General features: G+C 31.0%; 3 protein-coding genes across 5 annotated transcripts; 1 reads left to right on the top strand and 2 right to left on the bottom strand.

The window, feature by feature from the left end:
• The first annotated feature begins 1,657 nt into the window (after positions 1-1,657).
• Positions 1,658-11,573, top strand: LOC106788337 (LIM domain-containing protein jub). The gene is made up of 8 exons (XM_014751513.1): positions 1,658-2,227; positions 2,611-2,694; positions 3,670-6,509; positions 7,045-7,135; positions 9,433-9,602; positions 9,738-9,800; positions 9,896-10,078; positions 10,154-11,573. The coding sequence occupies exons 3-8, from the start codon at positions 4,473-4,475 to the stop codon at positions 10,373-10,375; spliced, it is 2,766 nt and encodes a 921-aa protein (XP_014606999.1). The 5' UTR covers positions 1,658-2,227; positions 2,611-2,694; positions 3,670-4,472; the 3' UTR covers positions 10,376-11,573.
• A 1,363-nt stretch (positions 11,574-12,936) lies between these two features.
• Positions 12,937-15,032, bottom strand: LOC106788341 (protein FAM210A). Of its 3 annotated transcripts, XM_014751517.1 has the most exons (6): positions 14,547-15,032; positions 14,138-14,426; positions 13,764-13,909; positions 13,609-13,688; positions 13,369-13,387; positions 12,937-13,199 (listed from the first exon to the last, which is right to left on the bottom strand). In XM_014751517.1, exons 1-6 carry the CDS (start codon positions 14,689-14,691, stop codon positions 13,153-13,155), a joined length of 726 nt encoding a protein of 241 aa, XP_014607003.1. In that variant the 5' UTR covers positions 14,692-15,032; the 3' UTR covers positions 12,937-13,152. The 3 variants fall into 3 exon arrangements, with proteins under 3 accessions (XP_014607003.1, XP_014607002.1, XP_014607004.1); XM_014751516.1 differs by lacking the exon at positions 13,369-13,387; XM_014751518.1 differs by lacking the exon at positions 13,369-13,387 and having other exon boundaries at positions 14,138-14,407; positions 14,547-14,896.
• Positions 15,033-15,235: 203 nt separating this feature from the next.
• On the bottom strand, positions 15,236-19,380 carry LOC106788340 (angiotensin-converting enzyme-like). The gene is made up of 14 exons (XM_014751515.1): positions 19,305-19,380; positions 18,757-18,766; positions 18,317-18,454; positions 17,924-18,082; positions 17,711-17,810; positions 17,503-17,646; positions 17,116-17,419; positions 16,885-17,037; positions 16,666-16,790; positions 16,313-16,488; positions 16,059-16,219; positions 15,796-15,918; positions 15,420-15,604; positions 15,236-15,337 (listed from the first exon to the last, which is right to left on the bottom strand). Exons 3-14 carry the CDS (start codon positions 18,386-18,388, stop codon positions 15,237-15,239), a joined length of 1,803 nt encoding a protein of 600 aa, XP_014607001.1. The 5' UTR covers positions 18,389-18,454; positions 18,757-18,766; positions 19,305-19,380; the 3' UTR covers position 15,236.
• Positions 19,381-19,488: the final 108 nt, after the last annotated feature.

Raw genomic sequence — 19,488 nt, 5'->3', positions numbered from 1 at the left:
GATAAATTAAATATTGTCTTTCATCAAATATATGTTGGAAAAGGAGAAAATGTGAAGTATAGAAGAAAACAATTGTCTTATTGTTCGGTTTCTCTTTTTTTTTTTTTTTTTTTTATTTTTTTTATTAAAGTGTATTCTAACTGTACACATGTCTTCCGGATACGTTAAAAGATTTCCTGATAAATCACTTCCCTCGTAAGATGACGCGCAATTGTGTCCTATAATGATGATTAATGTTTCACATTTAAAGGTAATATTAATCACGAATTAATATTACATTTTTCTTTGAAAAAGTAACACATACCTCGAGTCCCCCATCACCGTTATTAAACAAAAAAAATAAATTAATTTTTAATAATATGCAAGTTTTACAAACAAATTCAATAGATATATCTATAAAATAATAATAAAAATATCTAGAGACGTATTTAAAATATTTCTTTTATTTCTCTTGTATAATTTGTGTGTGTGTGTGTGTGTGATAATATTTAATAAATCATAATTATATTAATCATATCGTCACATTTTTTACAATTATTCATTTTAAATGTTAAACGAGGTAAGATTATTATTATACAATTGCGATCGCGGATTTTCTTAACACCACCATCAACAAATGTGGGTTGTATGTTTTTTTTCTTTTTTCGAAACAAACCTTTTTCTCAGGGGTAGGTGGAGGGAAATCTTATTTCCGTTGAAATTCTTGACAAGGTAACTACCAAGAAACGACATATTTGTCATATATAAGTACACGTGTTTCTTTTCGATGTAAATACCTGTGTATATTCATTACATACGTGCACACACACACACACACACACACGCGCGTACTTCTTGTGTGTCAAACTTTGAAACGCTAAGCAAGCAGAACTTCCGTTGCTTCGGGGCCGGTAACAGAAGTTGTCTACACCTTTGAAACAAGTATAGTGAATTTAATTCGTTGTCAATGAAGAAGGAAGTTGAGAATACGTTGGAATGCAACACAACGATAAGATAAATCTAGATCGTTGAATTTATAGATCATTCAATCTATAATCTTATATCATTTGGTTTTAATTTTAACGTAAATCAAAGTATCTTTATTTTATTTTAATATCAAACTTTATATTTTGTATTATTATTCATTCGTCAAATTGTGTCTATATTCGAGATATTTAATTACAAATAATATTATTAAATTGTTATCGTGAAATTAAGTTTGAAGGAAAATGTAAGAACAGTCGAGACCGGTGTTGTATTTCATATGCATATGCATCAACCACATACACGTACACATATATAATATATTCAATACCTTATACGTATAGGTTATTATCATTTAAATCTATACACATGTATACGAATTGTATACACATACAAATATATACTAATAAAAATATATTAACTACACTTCGTGTACGTTATTATCATTTAAATGTACGTTCACGCATACTAAACACTCGTGTATGTATGTCTCGACTAATTACACGAACGATGTTAACTAGTATATATATTCTTAGTATATATATATATATATACGTGTTATTTATGTTAGTGTGCGTTAGAATAGAGTCAAAGGTATACATAAGCTACGATTCTATTCCCGTAGATTCTGAACTATGCGTTGCGCATAGAATCAACGTTTCCTGTGTGCTGCTGCTGTTGCTGTTGCTCTCCTTGCCTTTACAACTCCCCCTTATATGCGTTTTACGTTACGAGAGATGCACGCGTGCTTCTATGTTACCAAATACATCCTATGCATCCACATGCATATGCGTGAGTTAATACATTTACGTATAGAGATTAGATTTGCCAATGAGTTCTTATAGTTTCTGATTAAATCCAATTATAAATGTTTTCGTTTGACACATAATTTTGTGTGTTATTTCACCAATAACAACAATCGTGCTATTAATCGTAACCTGTTTTAAATGTCTCACCCGGTATACGTATACGTATATTTAGTTACACGTGTGTGTATGTATTTGTTATATGTTAATAAGTGTTTGTAGGAATCCGTGTGTCGTAAAAGGGTTGCGTGTAGGTGTGTGTATTTGTCTCTGTGATTATGGTGGGTGTTCAGAACCGTACGATGCAAACTCGTTGTTTATTCCTCGTATCGACATGGCACCTACACGAAAGAACTCGATGTCACTCTCCTCGATGCACACTTGGAACGACACACAAGTTGCATTGGTCACTGCACTTCCGTCCTCGAGAAACATGCTGCTTGTTCTGTTGTGTTCACGTGAGTTCATGCGATACAGTTTCTCTTTATGGTATACGCGAACGCATGTATTATGTATGTATGTATGTATGTAATATTTATGACATCAAATATATCGTGGATAAAACGATAAACATCTTTTTGTAATTGTGTCACATCATTTTTTTTTCTTTTTTTTCATAACTAACTCGACGAGTTTGAAATTATTTTCTAGGAATAGGAAGAATTATCGTGTTATATTGTATCATTGTTTGTGATCGATGATCTATTTTATAAATTGAGATCATTATATAGAGTAATAATAACACTGTTCGCATATTGATTATGCGAATATATTGCATTGCTGTATTGTTTGATTGAATTAAATAAGCTTTACAATTGTATTAAATCATTTTTGTTCGTAGATGAATGTTTTACTATGGGAGTGAAAATGATTCGTGGATATTCGAAGAAAAGGAAGAAGAACACTGTCGAGAATAATAATTTAAGTAAGCATTGATTACCATAATTTGACGATTCTCTATTTGACCATCGATTTGTTTTTTGTTTTTTTTTCATCTATCGTCTGACCATATTCGAACAAATCCCATGGAAAAAACTTGCTGGATTACAAAATAATTGCTTTTCATGTGAGAAAGGTATTACCTGATCACGCAGGTGTTCCATGTAAAGGTGGGTGCTACTCTTTCGTAGTACGTAGGTGGAAATTGAGCCTTTTTTTATCACCTTTCGAAAATATTAACTTTTCGATGTCTGCCGTCTGGTAGAAACTACTCGTTCTAACGTTCGCGCCTACGTGAATTTCGTTACTTTCTCGCGTAGGTAGTTGATTAAATAGTCAAGAAATCTCACGTATTACTCGTACGTGTGGATAATTTTTATGTTTGTGATAAGAATCGTACAACTTGATCATAGTTCAATAACTTATATTAAAATTAACCCTTTGCACTCGAAACCTTTTTCGTTCTTTGGCGAAACACAACAACTCGTATATTTCGTAAATTTCTTATAGTTATGTACAAGAAATACCCGGTCATTTTATTTCTAAAGTATTTTTAATGCAAAAGATTAATTTTCATAACGTGTACAATTTTGTTCTATAAATTAGATAATCTTTTTATTAATGACAATAATTATCTTTAATATCTAATAATTATTTAAAACAAATGAGAATAGAAATAACAATAACGTTAGATTTTAATAATTAATTAATTTATTTTGATATAAATCATTTCAATAATAAGTTTATATTTCTTAATTTCAAAAATACGCGCCTTTAAATAGATAAATCAGAAAACCAGTTGATACTATTTGTAACTACCGTTAGATGGTGCTGGAAATTGCAGCGACAGTGGCATCCTCGTACGGTTGTCAATCGAACTAATTATCGAATCAACTAATGAATACATACACGCGCGCGTGCATACACACATGTAATATATATATACATATAATTTCCGCAGGTGGTGATTTTCGGAAGATAGAGAGAGACAGAGAAAAGAAGAAAGAAATCTAGGGAAAGAAAAAGAAAGATAAAAAGACAAAGTTACGGGTGAACTTGGTGTGACAGGGAATGAGTGAAGTGTGTAGAAAAAATCTGTAAAGTTAGAAAAAGATAGAAAGTATTGTAAGTAACTAAGAAAGGAAGGAGGGAAAGAAAGAAAGAAAGAAGGAGAGACGCGCGCGTGCTCGAGGTGCCTTCATCACGGGGCGTATCCCAAGAATTGCGAGGTAAAAAGCATCCTTTCTGAGTGCGTCATTGCGTCATCCTTTTATTTTTATTATCATTTTTATATTAATGGAAATGTTTTCTATCCTCGTTGTTCGCGATACCGCGATCTATTGATATAAATTTTATGCATCACGTTGAATAAATCAAGTGTGATAGAGAAAGAGGGAGATAGAGTGAGAGTGAGAAGAAAGAAGTTCACTGTGCATGTGTGCGTGAGAAAGAAAGAGAGAGAGAGAGAGAGAGAGAGAAAGAAAGACGGAGCATCGAACTCGATTTGACAATCGGATGGACGAAGAGGATCGACTTTGTGCGAGAGTTTCATCGCGATGAGACGCTACAAAGTTTTATTACTTACTCGCGATAAGAATTTGAATTGGTGCAATTAAATAAATTTTCCTTTCTTTTTTCCTGTTTTTTGAGGTTATCTTTATTATTTTTTATTTTTTTTTTGAAGTGAGTGAGTGATATCTTTTTCCCCCCAAGTGTTAAATTCATTGCCGTTTGTTATCAAGGATTATTTTCATCTGTTTGCCAATGTGTAACTCAGCGGACGCTTCGTACGTACAAAAGTTAGGTTATCTTCAGTTGGGAGATGATAGCTCGGACGTTGTTGGCACTAGTGGAGGAGGAGGTGGAGGAAGTGGCAGTGGAAGTGGTGGATCATCCACCAGGGTACTGTCAGGTTCAAAACCCGAAGGACAAGTGCCTGTTACAAGGAACATTAATGCCAGAAATGAAATCAGAAGTCAAGGTAGACCTGTAGGTGCTATCGAAAGCTTCATCGAAGGTAATTCTTCTGATAACGCTAGACAAACTATTTCTAATGATTATAAGCTTTACGAAAGGGAGAATATTATTGCTGCTTCGAGGTTTGCCACTCCTAAACCTGTTGAACAAATCAGCGCTCAGCAGCAGCAGCAACATCAGCAAGGCCAGGGACGAGTTAATAATCAGTCAGCACCTGTTTATGAAAACATAGACTATTATCCACAACAAAGTCAACCGCTGCCTCCTTATTATCATCCTGTTGAGTCTAGGAAAAGTCCAAGGGATAGTCCTAGGGGTTCGCTTGCTGGTGAGCCATATGAAGCTAATTTTAGAAAAGCACAACCTCAGGTACCAACTGGTAGTCGTTATCAAACCTCATCACCTGCTAAAGAACTGCCACCTTACGAAGCTCCACCTGTGTATGAGAATATACAGGAGGTTCATTATACGGATAATACGCAAAATAAGCCTGGACCGCAAGTACCATCTAATTATTATCATCCTGCTAATATCAATGGAGGTGATTATGTTATTATGACTGGAAAAGTTGGACAGGGACAAGCCCAGCGTGGTATTCCTCAAAGTTTATCGTATACACAACAGAGAGGAATAAATTCTAGGGGACAGAGTTATGATGGGTCATGTTTGCAACGTACTACTGTTGATTGTCCTTCCAGATATTTACAAGGATCTAATACAGATCATCAATCTGGTAGAAGTGCTTATGTACCACCTTCGGAGTTACATACTCCAACTAGAAACTTTAGTTATGATCAACAGCAGCAACAACAGCAACAACAACAACAACAACAACAACAGCAACAGCAACAACAGCAGCAGCAGCAACAACAACAGCAGCAATCTACTCGATCAGGATTACCTTATCACAGTGAATCACCTCCAATACGATTGCCACCAGAACCTCATCATTATCGTAGTTCTATGGATACTAGTGTAACTGGGCAACAACCGTATCGCACATCCCAACAAAATGATATGCAGCAGACGCAATATCGTCAAGATTCGCAAGTTTACAAACAATTTGTAGAACCATCTACAAGAAACATGAATCCAAATTACAATACGGAAAGTCAAGCTAGAAATTCTCCAGTTTACGGCAGTCGTTCCGAGCAACAGTCCTGCAGAAATTCTCCGTGTTATTCACCTAGTCGTACAATACCACCAAACGATAGGAATTATCATCAGCAAGAATCGAGATCCGATTTTCCTGCTAGAAATTCACCGATTTATTCATCCAATCGTTCGGCTGAACAATTACGTTTAGGTTCTTTGCAAAACGATAGGAATTTTACACAAGATTCCTCGGAATCTACTGGTCCAAGGAGTTCACCTTTATATTCACCAAGCCGTACTGATCCTGGTAGAGTTATTACACCAAATAGTAATAGTATCCGTAATTCACCAAAAGCCAGTCCAACTCATAGTCAAATTCAAAGCGACGTTGGCCTACAAAACATTACAAATTCTCCTAGACATATTTCACCTCCCTCTTCGGCAAATGCTGTGGGAAGTCCTGTACGTGTACAAGTGCAAACACCAGTGACCAGTACTGTGACTTTATCAAATGATTCTGATTCCACGGTTAATGTACCTAGAATAACAAGTCTACCACCAGGTGTTACCAGTGGCATTGCTGGTCCTGTATTTTTGAATGCCGGTGTACCCGTATTACAAAGATCTTCAGAACTAGAACCAGAAGAAAGAAAATTGGTTAGTCCTCCAATAAAACCTGCACCTGGTAAAGGACTGTTACCCTACAACATCATTCCACCGAGACCATTGGTAAATAATTTTTTAAATAATTTTTATTAATATTTGTGTTCTCTTTTTATTAGGACTTTTGTCCTTTTTTATTGGGACTTTTGTCTCTTCGAATTCAAGGTCTAATGTAATGTTCGATCGGTAAGATAAATTTAATTTTGAACATTGAGCTTTGTAGGCCAATGATACGAATTCTTGTCCCACTAGTTCTGGCATTTTGCCAACATTTTTTAATTCAAATATATGCTCGCATATGTGTGTGCATTTTTATAACGCATTAACAAAAATTGTAAAATTAAAACAAATGATATTGGAATCCTAAAAGAAAAGAATAAAGAGAGAACAAGGAACAAGGTTTCAATTCTCGATGCATCGCGTCATTTCAAAAAATTCTTTTCTCAAAACTCGCCGCGATGAATCATAAGGTCAACCATTCGTTCCTCTTGCTTATACATACGTTCTTAACACTGATGTGTAAAGTTACTCAAATTGAATTGTGAATTTTATTCTAATGCTATGTATAACACAAAAAGATTATTTTTTTATTACATTACAGGGTCCAACGGAAGCGGAAAGGAAGATAGAAGAATTGACGAGACAACTCGAGGAGGAAATGGAAAAACAAGAAGAGGAAGGAGAATATTTTGGTAATATTTAAACAATATATATATAAAACATAAAAGATAAAAAACAAAATCAATTTCGAAACTTTCTATCATTACTAACAGAAAAATTAAAACTCGTGCGTGTTATCTGTATGAGTAAGCAGTAAACATGTTGTATGTTGGTTATCATTCCGTGACGTAAAATTCAAGCTTATTTTCTTGTTATCAACGCTAGTTGTTAGCTATTATGCAAAGTCAATTATTCAGGAATGCCAACGAGGACGATTCTATCTATCTTACTTCCTCCCCACTTATATTCTCTTCTATTCTCTCATCTCACTTCTTCTTCATAGACTTTATACTCATTTGAATTTCTTTTTTTAAAAAAAAAAAAAAAAAAAAGACAACACATCATAATAATTCTCACACAAATAAGAAAAGGTGCTGCTGCTTGCTGGGTCATATTAAAAGTCCCCTATTATTCTTTTCTTACACACATATATTTTCGCATAAAGAAGAGAACGGGGGAGTAAAGAGAATTGAGAAAGAAAGAGATGAAAGCAGAAAGAGAGGAATGGTGGGAGGGAGATATAGGGGTCGAGGGGGCTGGGCTGGGTCAGGGGGACGAGGAGCGAGGGGGGTAAGAGGGTTATCGAACGTGCCGATTCCCACGCTGCCAGCACCCGTGTGGACCGGTTCCTGAAAATCGAGCTGCGTTCCTACATGCTCGCGATACTTTTTAACACGACGTTTCGTTGACATTCTCTCTCTTTCTCTCTTTCTCTCTCTCTCTTTCTAAAGCCATGCGTTTCTCCACCTACGTAAAAACCACTTTTACCAATTCCAATGTTCTAGGAAAATATATGCATTCTATATTTGCTTTCTATGTAATTGTATTATATATGTACTGTATAAGTATATTATCTATATGAAATGTATGTATGATGAAGAGTATAGTTTGAATTTGAAGCATGTATGATGAACTGCATGAATTTAATATTCAATATGATTCATTGTATACATGAATATTTTCTCATATATGAATTTAATTTATATATGATAAACTGTATAAATGTAAAATGCATATATAATGCTTTGTATAAATGCAATTTGTGTGTCTGAATATATATATATATATAAATGTAATTTTTGCATATGAAATATAATATAATTTGTGAATGCATGAAACGAGTGCATGAAATTTATGCATAAATGTATGAATATAATACTGCATGTATTTGTAATATATATATATATGCACTGTTATGTATGAATGTGATAAATGATATACGTGTAAGTTTTATGCGACGGTTTAGAATGCTCATTACTGTTCATTCTTTGATATGAAGAAAAAGAAAGAAAGAAAGAGAGAAAAAATAAAAATAGAAGACGACAGGTTGAAGAGGAGAAGAAGAAGAAGAAGAAGAAACACGCCCCGATCGTTTTGTCACCAAGTTGTCGTGTCCTATACTACCCGAACATTATTATTAACGCGGTTTGCTTTTGTATTGTGCATACGTTTGAATTCTATTCTTTGTGCACAACGTGCTGTATCGTATCGGTGGGCTGGTAAGCAGGCAGGCAAGCAAGCAAGCAAGCAGGTCGTTCGGTGCGGTAACTAATCTCGTTATAGATAGACCAGTCCGACTCGTTGGTAGGATTCTAGTTGTGCTAGGTCTCCTGTACTCTCTTGTCTAGCTAGCTAGCAGCTAGCTAGGCAAACTTACTAGCTAGCTAACATAAGCTTTAGATAAATCTGTTATTATCTACTCAATGATACTAAAAAAAAACTCCTTCAAATTGATTCTACATTCTTTTTATCTTTGACTATTATTAGTGTTTGGATGAATAGGAATTCGGGTTTCTATATTTGTGATTTTTATTTTATCTTAAGGGAGGGGAATTACTTTAAGAGGGTTTTTAAGGAATGTCAGGAACCATTTTACCCATCGACAGTTGTAAGTTTGCATTAAAGTGATCTTGACAGTGAACAGCAAGTATCTTAAACTGTTGGATCTCTTTCTTTCTTGTGTGATATCGTTTTGCTCGGCTCGAATGTGTATTTTTAAACTTTACTTTTCTTCATTCCTATTCTGTATATTCCCAATGCTGTTAGTGTTACTACTGTTCGATATTATTTGAATCGAACGATAATATTCTTTAGTTAATCAAATTTTTTGTCTTTTATTTTAGATCAATAGTTTTTTTCGGTGAACTTTAACACGAGTTTTATATAGAGATTAGTCTTATTAAGTGTTCTTACATTATTTTTATTATTTTCTTGTAAATTCGTGTGGATAAGATAATAAAATGAATCTTATGAAATATACTTTCAACAGGTATTTGCCACACGTGCGGTGAAAAGGTGACAGGTGCTGGACAAGCCTGTCAGGCTATGGGTAATCTTTATCATACCAATTGTTTCATTTGTTGTTCCTGCGGAAGAGCATTACGCGGTAAAGCATTTTACAACGTTCACGGAAGAGTTTATTGCGAGGAAGATTATTTGGTAAGATCAAATGGGTGGTTTCCTTTTATTTAATTGTATTTATTTATTAGGAATAATTAAATTATCATAGAAAAAATATGTTAAACCAATTAATGTACCCGGTATATTGTGTAAGAGAATAGTTTATCTTTGCAGTATTCCGGCTTCCAACAGACGGCTGAAAAATGTGCTATTTGTGGTCATCTTATTATGGAAATGGTATTTATATATGTATTCGCATTTGTACGATCCATTACCATTTGGGATTTATTATTATTCGATGATGCAATATCATTGAATTTGATATTTTCTAGATCTTACAAGCTATGGGTAAATCCTATCATCCTGGGTGCTTCAGATGTTGCGTATGCAACGAATGTCTCGATGGTGTTCCTTTTACGGTAGATGTAGATAATAAAATTTATTGCGTTAACGATTACCATAGAATGTTTGCACCAAAATGTGCATCTTGTGGGAAAGGCATTACCCCGGTTGAGGTAAATTAATTCATAATTTTTATTATTGTTGTTGGGACTTTTCTTTCTTTCTTTCTTTCTTTCTTCTTTTTTTAGGGTACCGAAGAAACTGTTAGAGTTGTTTCAATGGATAAAGACTTTCACGTGGATTGTTACGTTTGCGAGGATTGCGGAATGCAATTGACTGATGAACCCGATAAAAGGTGCTACCCACTCGATGGAAGGCTCATGTGTCGTGCTTGTCACATTCAACGTATATCTCATACACAACCAAGAGCACCACAGCCGGTATCTGCCAGTTATCAATTCATGGGATAAAAAAATATATACATAGATACATACATACATACATAAATCAATATGCGTATGCTTGTACGTGCTGGTGCGCAATTACACGCGCATTTGCTTATATTAGATCATTCTTTTTTTTTTTTTTGTTTTTTTTTTCATTCGCGCACATAACAGCAGCCATCCTACTATGAATAACACTATTGTGCGTAAATTGTGCTTGGAATTTCTAGTGAAAATATTTAAACGAAACAACAAAATAATATTAATAATAATAAGACTGTTGTTAAATCTACACTGCCTCTTGGGATCATCATCATCATCATTATCATCATCATCATGTATATCAAACGGAACTTCTCAAACTTTTTTTCCACTTGGCAAAACTTCCTCGCTTTTAGTTTACACGAATATTCTCGTGACCGAACATGGGTTTTAAACTTATCATTTTCTTTTTCACTATGCATAAACTCAGGGACATATACTGAAACACGTATGTGTGTATAGTGTTGCCAAACTGGTTTAAAATTCATTTTAAATCTTTGGACGTTCAGAAATATTTTGCTTAAATTATTTACCACTCGCATTTTTGAGAAGTTCTGATTTATACAAGATAACTTTTTTTATTATTATTATTATTATTATTATTATTATAAATAATAACTTTTCGTCAGGATATTATTAATTAAACGACGGGAGTGTTAATTTTTTTTTTTTAAGTTCAAAATTGTATTCTTTAAACGAATGATACATTTAAATGTGCATTTTTCTTTTCTTTTTGTAAATTATTTATTTTCTCATAGTTTAATCAGTTCGAATGCAGGAAAAACGCAGTGGTCTCATTAGGATGAGCAAGTTGCGCATGCAACTGTGATATAATAGCATAATATCGATTTGTTTAACAAGGAGACCTTACGGTTGTGCCCTCACGGATTTTAACAAGCTTTGGTATATTAGTAGTATACTAGTAGGGTGTTATCGTGGTAAAGTATTTCATCCTAACGCGAAGCCAATTTTAAGAAAAAAGTTTCTAAAGTTTTGATTTTTGTTGTATACATGTTTATATTATCTAAAATGCAACTGATTATCAAGTGATGCACTAGGTTATGTAGTAGCGTTCTCGTTTCTCGTGCTGCTAGTTTGTGTTCGATCCTTCATGGGGAAGGTTTTTTTTTTTTTATAATTTTTTTTTATCTATGAGTTTTAACATATTTATTAAACACGGGTTCCAGAGTAATAGTTATCGTAAAAATATTCAAAAGAATAAATTTTTCGACAACTAGCGCAAATTACAAAAGAAAATTCATTACTTGAATTACGATTAACATTTTATTTTTTACCAGGTATATTATACATGAAAAAGGTAATGATTAGAATATATACGATTGTTATTTGTTAGTATATTGAAGATTTATCTATTTTCATATACTACTTTAACCCCCTACTAGTATACTACTAATTTACCAAAGCTCGTTAAAATCCATGGGGGCACAACCGTAAGGTCTCCTTGTAAATGGCGGAGAGAAACACTTTATTCCTTTTACTTGGTGTATATATATACCATGTATATATATATATATATATATATATAGATACACGTGTCTCGTTGTTATTAATTATTATAGTTATTATTATTATTATTAATTAATTAATTAATTATTAATAATTATTATTGTTATAATATAACGCGTGGGTTGTTATGGGAAAAAAAAAATTCAACGTTAAAACCCCCACGCACTTTAAATTTAAATCAACGACGATCATCCAAATGAAATGGAAAAAATGTATTTTTCATTTTAATTCTAATATTTATATGCAATTTTGATAGGCAATATTTAATCAAAGATTTGTGCGCTTTTTTATTATTATTATTATCATTATTATAAATCGGATAAGGTAAAATGAATAATTCGAAGATTGCATTGTTCTTTTCAAATGCAGGATTTATTTATTTTTTTTTGTTTCTTTTTTTTTTTTTAACTGCGATCGAACAAGAGGAATTTAATAACTGTTTTTTTTTTTTTCCATATATACATTTACAATATAAATATGCACACATACATACATGGTACAGTTCGTGCTTGATTATATTAGAATATAAGCGCACAATTTTAAAGCTGCCAAAAAATGGAAAGAAAGAAGTTTAGAAATAAAGAAAAAAGAAAAAAAAAAAAAAGAAACAAAAAAAAACAATGAATTTTTATCAAGAATTTGCTAATATAATCGTTTACATATTTACAATAGATTTTAAGTAAAACGAGTACTGTAGATAAAAGTACAATCTCTTTTTCTCTCTTATTTAAATATACATTATGTACGAGATGATGTTCAATAAAGGCGAACCAACCTGATAAAAACAAATCATCATTCAGAACTAATATACATAAGAATGTTCCGAATTTTTTTACGTTAAGTTTTACCAACATAATCCTACATAGGAACTTTATTTAGATTTTTTAGTAAATTTATCGTAATGTGATTTTAATTCATTATTATATTTCGTCAACATTTTGAAATTGAATATTTACTTGTGTAGAATAATTGTTAGTAAAATTTTGTATAAAAAAAAAAACTGGGACATCCTGTATATGTACATGTATATGTATATCTGTACATATTTATCCGAGACTTTATTATAACATTATAAATGATTAACATTTACAAGAAATCAATATTACGTTAATAATAAGCCACGTTTAAAGGATTTGGAAACGTAAAAGTATCTAGTTTGCGTATCGAGATACACATTATTTTTTGAAATACAATAACAATATTATGTTTTCGGTGGTTCTGTTTGTTTTTCTGTTTTAAATTCGGGTTTGTGCTTTGCCGTACATTTTCCCGACTGTTCTACCTACAACATAATAATGAAACATTTCAACAAATTATTATTATATTATTACTTCTTTTAAAAATATATTTAATAAAAAGACGATTAGGAGTTCTATTGTAAATTGTGAGGGTTTTTTTTTGTTAGAGTTTGTTTCTTTTAATCAACTATACAATATATTTTGAAAACGTACGTAGAGTTTCGTCCGCAGACTGCAACGAGAATGGATGCGTGTGGAAAAAGAAAGACAAGACAATGTTTCATGTTTTCATTTCAGAAACATATATGTATATAGGTATATATAAATATATATATATATAAATATAAATATATATATATAATTACAATTAATATTGGTCAGTTTTCAAAGAGAAATTTATTTCTCCGATTTATGTTTAGCAGTACGACGATATTCATTGAATTTTTTACTCACGGTTGTTGCTGCCTTTTTGAAAGATGATGCTTTGAGATATCCTAATCTATTAAGATATCTAATCGACATAGTTGTTCCACCTAAAAGAAAATTGAAAATATAGTCAGAATAATTATATGTTTTTATTTATATATATCATAGATTGAAATAATTACCTATGGTAATGGCATATCTGGCAGGTGTACATATTTTGTAAAGGGCATAAATAATAGCCCAATTACCAGCACCCGAATTGCGTAACATTTCTAAATACTTTTCGCTTAAATTTAAATGTTCCATTATAGAAATTACATCTACACCGCTGTAAGAAATAATTATTTGTTTAGTTTTGTTTTTAAAAATATAATTTTAAAGACTACAAAGTTGAATTGACTTAACGCATTTGCCATCTTACAGCATAGAAGAAGAGATTTTGATCACAGTTGAAACCATTATTATTTATACAACATGTTTATTGTTGAGTTCTTGATAGGAATCAATGCGTTGCAGATAGCAAATATGTTAAGAATAATTTATGAATAAAAATTACTTTTTAACAGTGACATAAAATATTGCAACCCAACCCATTGAGGTAACTATGTGTACTGGCACTAATATATACCAATAATCTTTGGTCAATTGTTTCATCTTTTGAAATATGGATAATTTTTTGTCAGGTAATGGTATATTAGTTTCATCGTTAGATTGTTTCTGGGAATCATTGGAGTACGCAAAGATAATATCATGTCTATTAACTTTGAAGTTTCTTTGGCATACAAAGTTATCGTGTGAGAATAAAAAGTAACTACGTAATGCAGTCCTGTAACGAGCATTATTTTCTGAAAAGCCGAAATTATTTTATACCAATGTAGAGAAATTAATCAATAAGATATAAAATTAAATTAGGAATCTTCTTGTTAATTATTTTTGTTTGTTCTTTCTTTTTTGTTCTAACCTACCATTGCTCTTAAACATCCATAATTTTGGATCTGTGCAGCAGCATAAACAACGAGCTGATAAAAATCCATTGTTAATTAAAAATGATGAATTAGACTTGAACAATGTCGTGGCTAATCTCAGCCCACGATTAATTATTATTTCCATTTTCAAAATTAATCGTTTTTATTCCCAATCCGTAAATAATTAAATAAGGTTTTAATGAATGTATATGTTACCACTGGGATTAAAGAATTTGAAAAACAATTTTTAGAACACGTTGCGAAATACTAAGCAAAGTGTTTATAACCCAGAGACGATTTGATATTTTTTGCAATTATTATTTTTTAAGAATGTGTGTGTACGTATGTGTATCTGTGTATTAATGTATGCTGATATTTTATATTTTAAATATGTTTAAAAATACTTTATTAACGAATGTATCTCACATTTTTCACGTTATTATACACATGCACGTTCTCTTTTATCGATCTCACAAACCTAATTTGATGATAGAATACTATGCTACCATCTTGCGGAGAAAATTCATGTGTTGAACCTTTGAAAAAAAATGCTAAACCTTTCCCGCCATTTGTTTTAAAAAATTGTAAAACTTCAAACACGTTTATGTATAAAGTAAATTTGTTTAAATAATTTTTTATTATTATTATTATATTATATATATACATAGATATTTGTTTTTGTTACAGTCTTTAAATATAGAAGAAAATAGTTGAAATTGCAACGAGGATAAACAAGATGATGGAAATTGGATAATCGTTGGCACCATTTTGATACAAATGAGCGAATAATGCTGGAAAAAAAAGGTTTATTTTAATATTATTAGTTGAATTATACTAAATCAATTGTTAGAAATAATTATTTCAATTTTAAACCTGTGTCTTCTTGAATCGTGATCCATCCAATTGCTGGTTCCATTTCATTTTGTCGTTTGAGCCATTCGTAAAGTGGTTGAAAATATTTAAGTATAGCATCTGCATCTAATCTGTTTGATTTACCTCTGGTCATTTGTCTGATAACATCGTGCCAATGTCTCGATGCACCGATTGATAAAACATCTCTAAATGAACAAAAATATATTTATGTTTAATTTATATATTAAAAAAAGATTAGTTATATTACAAAGATGATGATGATGAGATGCATAAATAAATTGTATTGGATTGATCAAGAAATTTATTTGATATTTAATATATTTTTATTTAAATCTAATAGAACATTTTGGAACACAATTTAATTATTTAAACTTACGATAATAATCTTCCAGCATCGCGTGATCTGTAAAGATCACAAGTATGCAATTCAGCAGTGTGTCCTGAAATTTCGCACAGAGATTGGAATAATTGAAATTGTAACACCGTACCAACGAAATATCTGCAATTGGAATAAATTCGTCATAATTTAGATATAATAAGTTAAGTAAAATTATATAATAATTTAAATTAAATAATTTGGCACCAAAAAAAATCGTAGGTAAATTTATATGGGCTTATTTAAAACGTTGAATTTCTTACTGTGCGTAAGGTATATCAGCAATTATATGATATTTCGCAGCTGGATCAAAATCCCTTTTGGTTCTTGGAACTGGTGGAATTATTCCTTGATATTGTAATCTCAATTCCCACCATTTGGTAGTCATGTCATCGACTCCTTCGTTAAAAACACCCCATCTCCACTTAAATCCAACGAATACGATCTTGTTAATAATTATTTTGGAGATTTATTTGAATAAATTTAAACAAAACAACAACAACAAAATAGAATTTACCTGATCGATTATATAAGCGAAAGGAATGTATGCCAATTTACGTAGTGCTATAAGCATCAAAAAATTAATACTACTCTCGTAACCATCCGTTGAATTGTTATGCAAACCAATTTTGTGCAAATGTTGAGGAGTCATTACTGATAAAATAATTGCATCGCTTACTGCTTCGTGAAAACCTATATAAAATATGTTTTAATATATTATTAATAATTTGTTCGAACTTTTAAATTAGCCACAATAAGTTTATTCGATTTTTTTTTTATTTTTCTAAACAAATAGATCTTTGTGTTTTTTTTTAGATAATCTAATAAATCGTGTAATATTTTTTTTTTTCAGATGTTTTACGCGTTTACCAGGAATGGCTTCTTTCCGAAAAATGATTGGCTGATCCTTGTATTGTAAATAATATTGCAAATGAGCCATTTCATGATGAGTAGATAACAAATCTTCCATCGTAACTTTAGTGCATTGTTTTATTCTATAGAAATTAATTGAAAATTTTTAAATATTTTAATGTATTTTTTTCGATAGGTGTGTGTTACCACAAAAAAAAAAAAAAACAATAACTTGACCTGTAATCTATGGTATTACAAAAATCCCATGCACCAGCCGTGCATATAACTTCACGATCGATTGGTTTTTCGAACATGGAAAATCTCCAAAATTCTGGTGGCATTGGTTTCATTCCAAGCGATGTAAAAAATTCTTCGGCAACTTGAAACATTCTTGATACAAAAAAGTCAATATATAATTTAGATAATATATAAATGTGATCACATAAAAAAATAATATGATTATAATACCTTAACGGTGTGTATCCAAGTATCATCATATCCAATGTAACATCAAGTTTGGTAGTAGCCGGAAATGGTTGAACCAAATCATAAATCCCTTCCCAATTTTGTGACCACATGTTACCCAAAATATGAGCTGGTAATGGGCCATCCTTTCTAATTTTATTCCCGTATCTTTCAAATAATTTTCTTCTAACATACGTAAAGAGATTTTTATATAACGGCATTATGGCATAAATCACTTCGGCCATGTTTTCTTCGAATTGTTCGTCTTCAAAAAATTCTTTCATTTGATCACCCGTATCGGCAAATCCTTAATAAAACAATTCAATGATCATAATTTAAGTACATATGAAGAAATTTATATTAAGATATGTTTTTATTATTAAATTATACCATTTAATCTGGATGCTTGATTACTTAATTGAACGTATCTCATAAAATTATTTTTAAGGGGTGGCCCAATGGCTTCGTGCCAAGCATGCCAGTAATATGAAAGCTCATCATAATCCTTAGATTGTGACATAATTTTGCTAATATCTGATACACGTAATTTAATGTTTTAATAATTCATGATTAATTTTAGGTATCAAGTAATACTTACCATGATCTATACTAAGATTACAATTAGATCCCATGTTTCTGTATGGACATAATCTTGTTCTACCATAAATTTCTTTCATTTCACCAATTAAATGATGTATCTATAAAGATAAATAGAAATAATTTTCTTAATTAGATTTTCTTTTTTCGTTTCTATTATAATTTGATATATGTTTTTGTTATTTAAAAGAAAAAAATTCAAATTGATTTTTACCTCGTTAAATTTGTCATCGGTCAATGCATTTCTTCCTTTGATAGCAATCATTTTTAATTCTCTTCTAGCTAATGGATCTGGTATACGACTCCATGCAAAACTTACTGCTTTACGCCAGGATGCTCTTTCAAATTTTAATTTTAACGCTTGCTCGTCCAACTAAAAAAAAACCCCCAAAAAAAACAAATCTTTTCAACGCGATTAATGAATTATTTGCAAATCTCGTTGAATTATTTTCATTTTAATTATTTTAAAAGGCTCGTTCAGTCAAATACGTTCAATGAAATAATAATAAGATCGATTGTTTTAATTTTTTCTGAATAAATAAATGGGAAAGAAAAAATCAACCCCGTACGAATGTTTTACTGGTTTATTTAATAATATTTGATTTACCATTTTTTTTTTGGTAAATTCAGTAACGTTAGTACCATAATTCCATTGTGCTCTCATCACTCTGGTACACATCGAAGAAGCTTCTCTTTCGTATTCGCGTAAAAATTGCAAAGCTTCGCCTAAATCAACGTTGAGTCCCTAAAATAAATAATAATTTCACATTTTTTTCATATTTATTTAAATTAATTGAAAATATGAGAAGAATATAAGAAGTAGTATCGTTAGAAAGTTGATTAGCAATTTTAATTAGAGGTAGTAATAAACAATGTACATTTTTCTAACGTTTTCATGCATAACCATTATCCTATTTATCTAACTGTATCATCAAACTGTATCATCATACTGTAAGTACCGTTAATCGAACATTGTTTTGAGTGTATGCATTTATGTGTATAAGATAGTATTGTTGAAACTTGAATTATTATTATTATTATTCTTACCTCGACATATCTGCTATGAATTTTATTAATTAATCCAAATATAACGATAAATAATATTATTTTCTTCATCGTTTTTAAATATTATATTATTAAATTGTTCTTGGATATTAATTTCAAAGAATTTAATTATTATTTCTTAACATTGTGTGTGTGTGTGTGTGTGTGTGTCGTAATATTGTTTTTATTTTTTTTTTATATTAAATTTATCCGCGCGTAAATATATTACGTAAGTGTATATTTAATATTCCACTTTGTTTATTAAATATACAAACATAATTATTATATTATATAAAATTCACTGTTTTTAAAAGTATATACCAAAAGAAAAAAAAGCAATTGCACTTCGTTAATTCAAAAGGAAAAAAAGATTAAATATATAACGCGTGTTTATAATAAAATAACAACAAAGAACATAATTCAACATAAAAAATGTTGAAATTGTGATCGTAATTACAGGAACATTTCGATCATTTTATTTTCGATTAATATTTCTTTCTTTCTCTTTTTATTCTTTTTAGATTGGATCGATACGATGAAAAGATATTTACGTGAATAAGATTTTTCGAAGCGTAGTATAGGAAAAGAAAAAAAATAGATTCGATGGTATATGTCTTTTGATGTTGCAGAAAATTTATCTTTTGGAGGTTAAATTGAGCACACAAACCAAAAAATAGAAAATGGTGGTAAAAGGAAAATGGAATCGTATGACTTTAGTCGAATTTAATATGAAAT

Source organism: Polistes canadensis, unplaced genomic scaffold (assembly GCF_001313835.1).
Source record: "Polistes canadensis isolate GaletaPanama2010 unplaced genomic scaffold, ASM131383v1 scaffold_135, whole genome shotgun sequence".
NCBI lineage: Eukaryota > Metazoa > Arthropoda > Insecta > Hymenoptera > Vespidae > Polistes > Polistes canadensis.
This window is presented reverse-complemented; position numbering and strand designations above follow the sequence as displayed.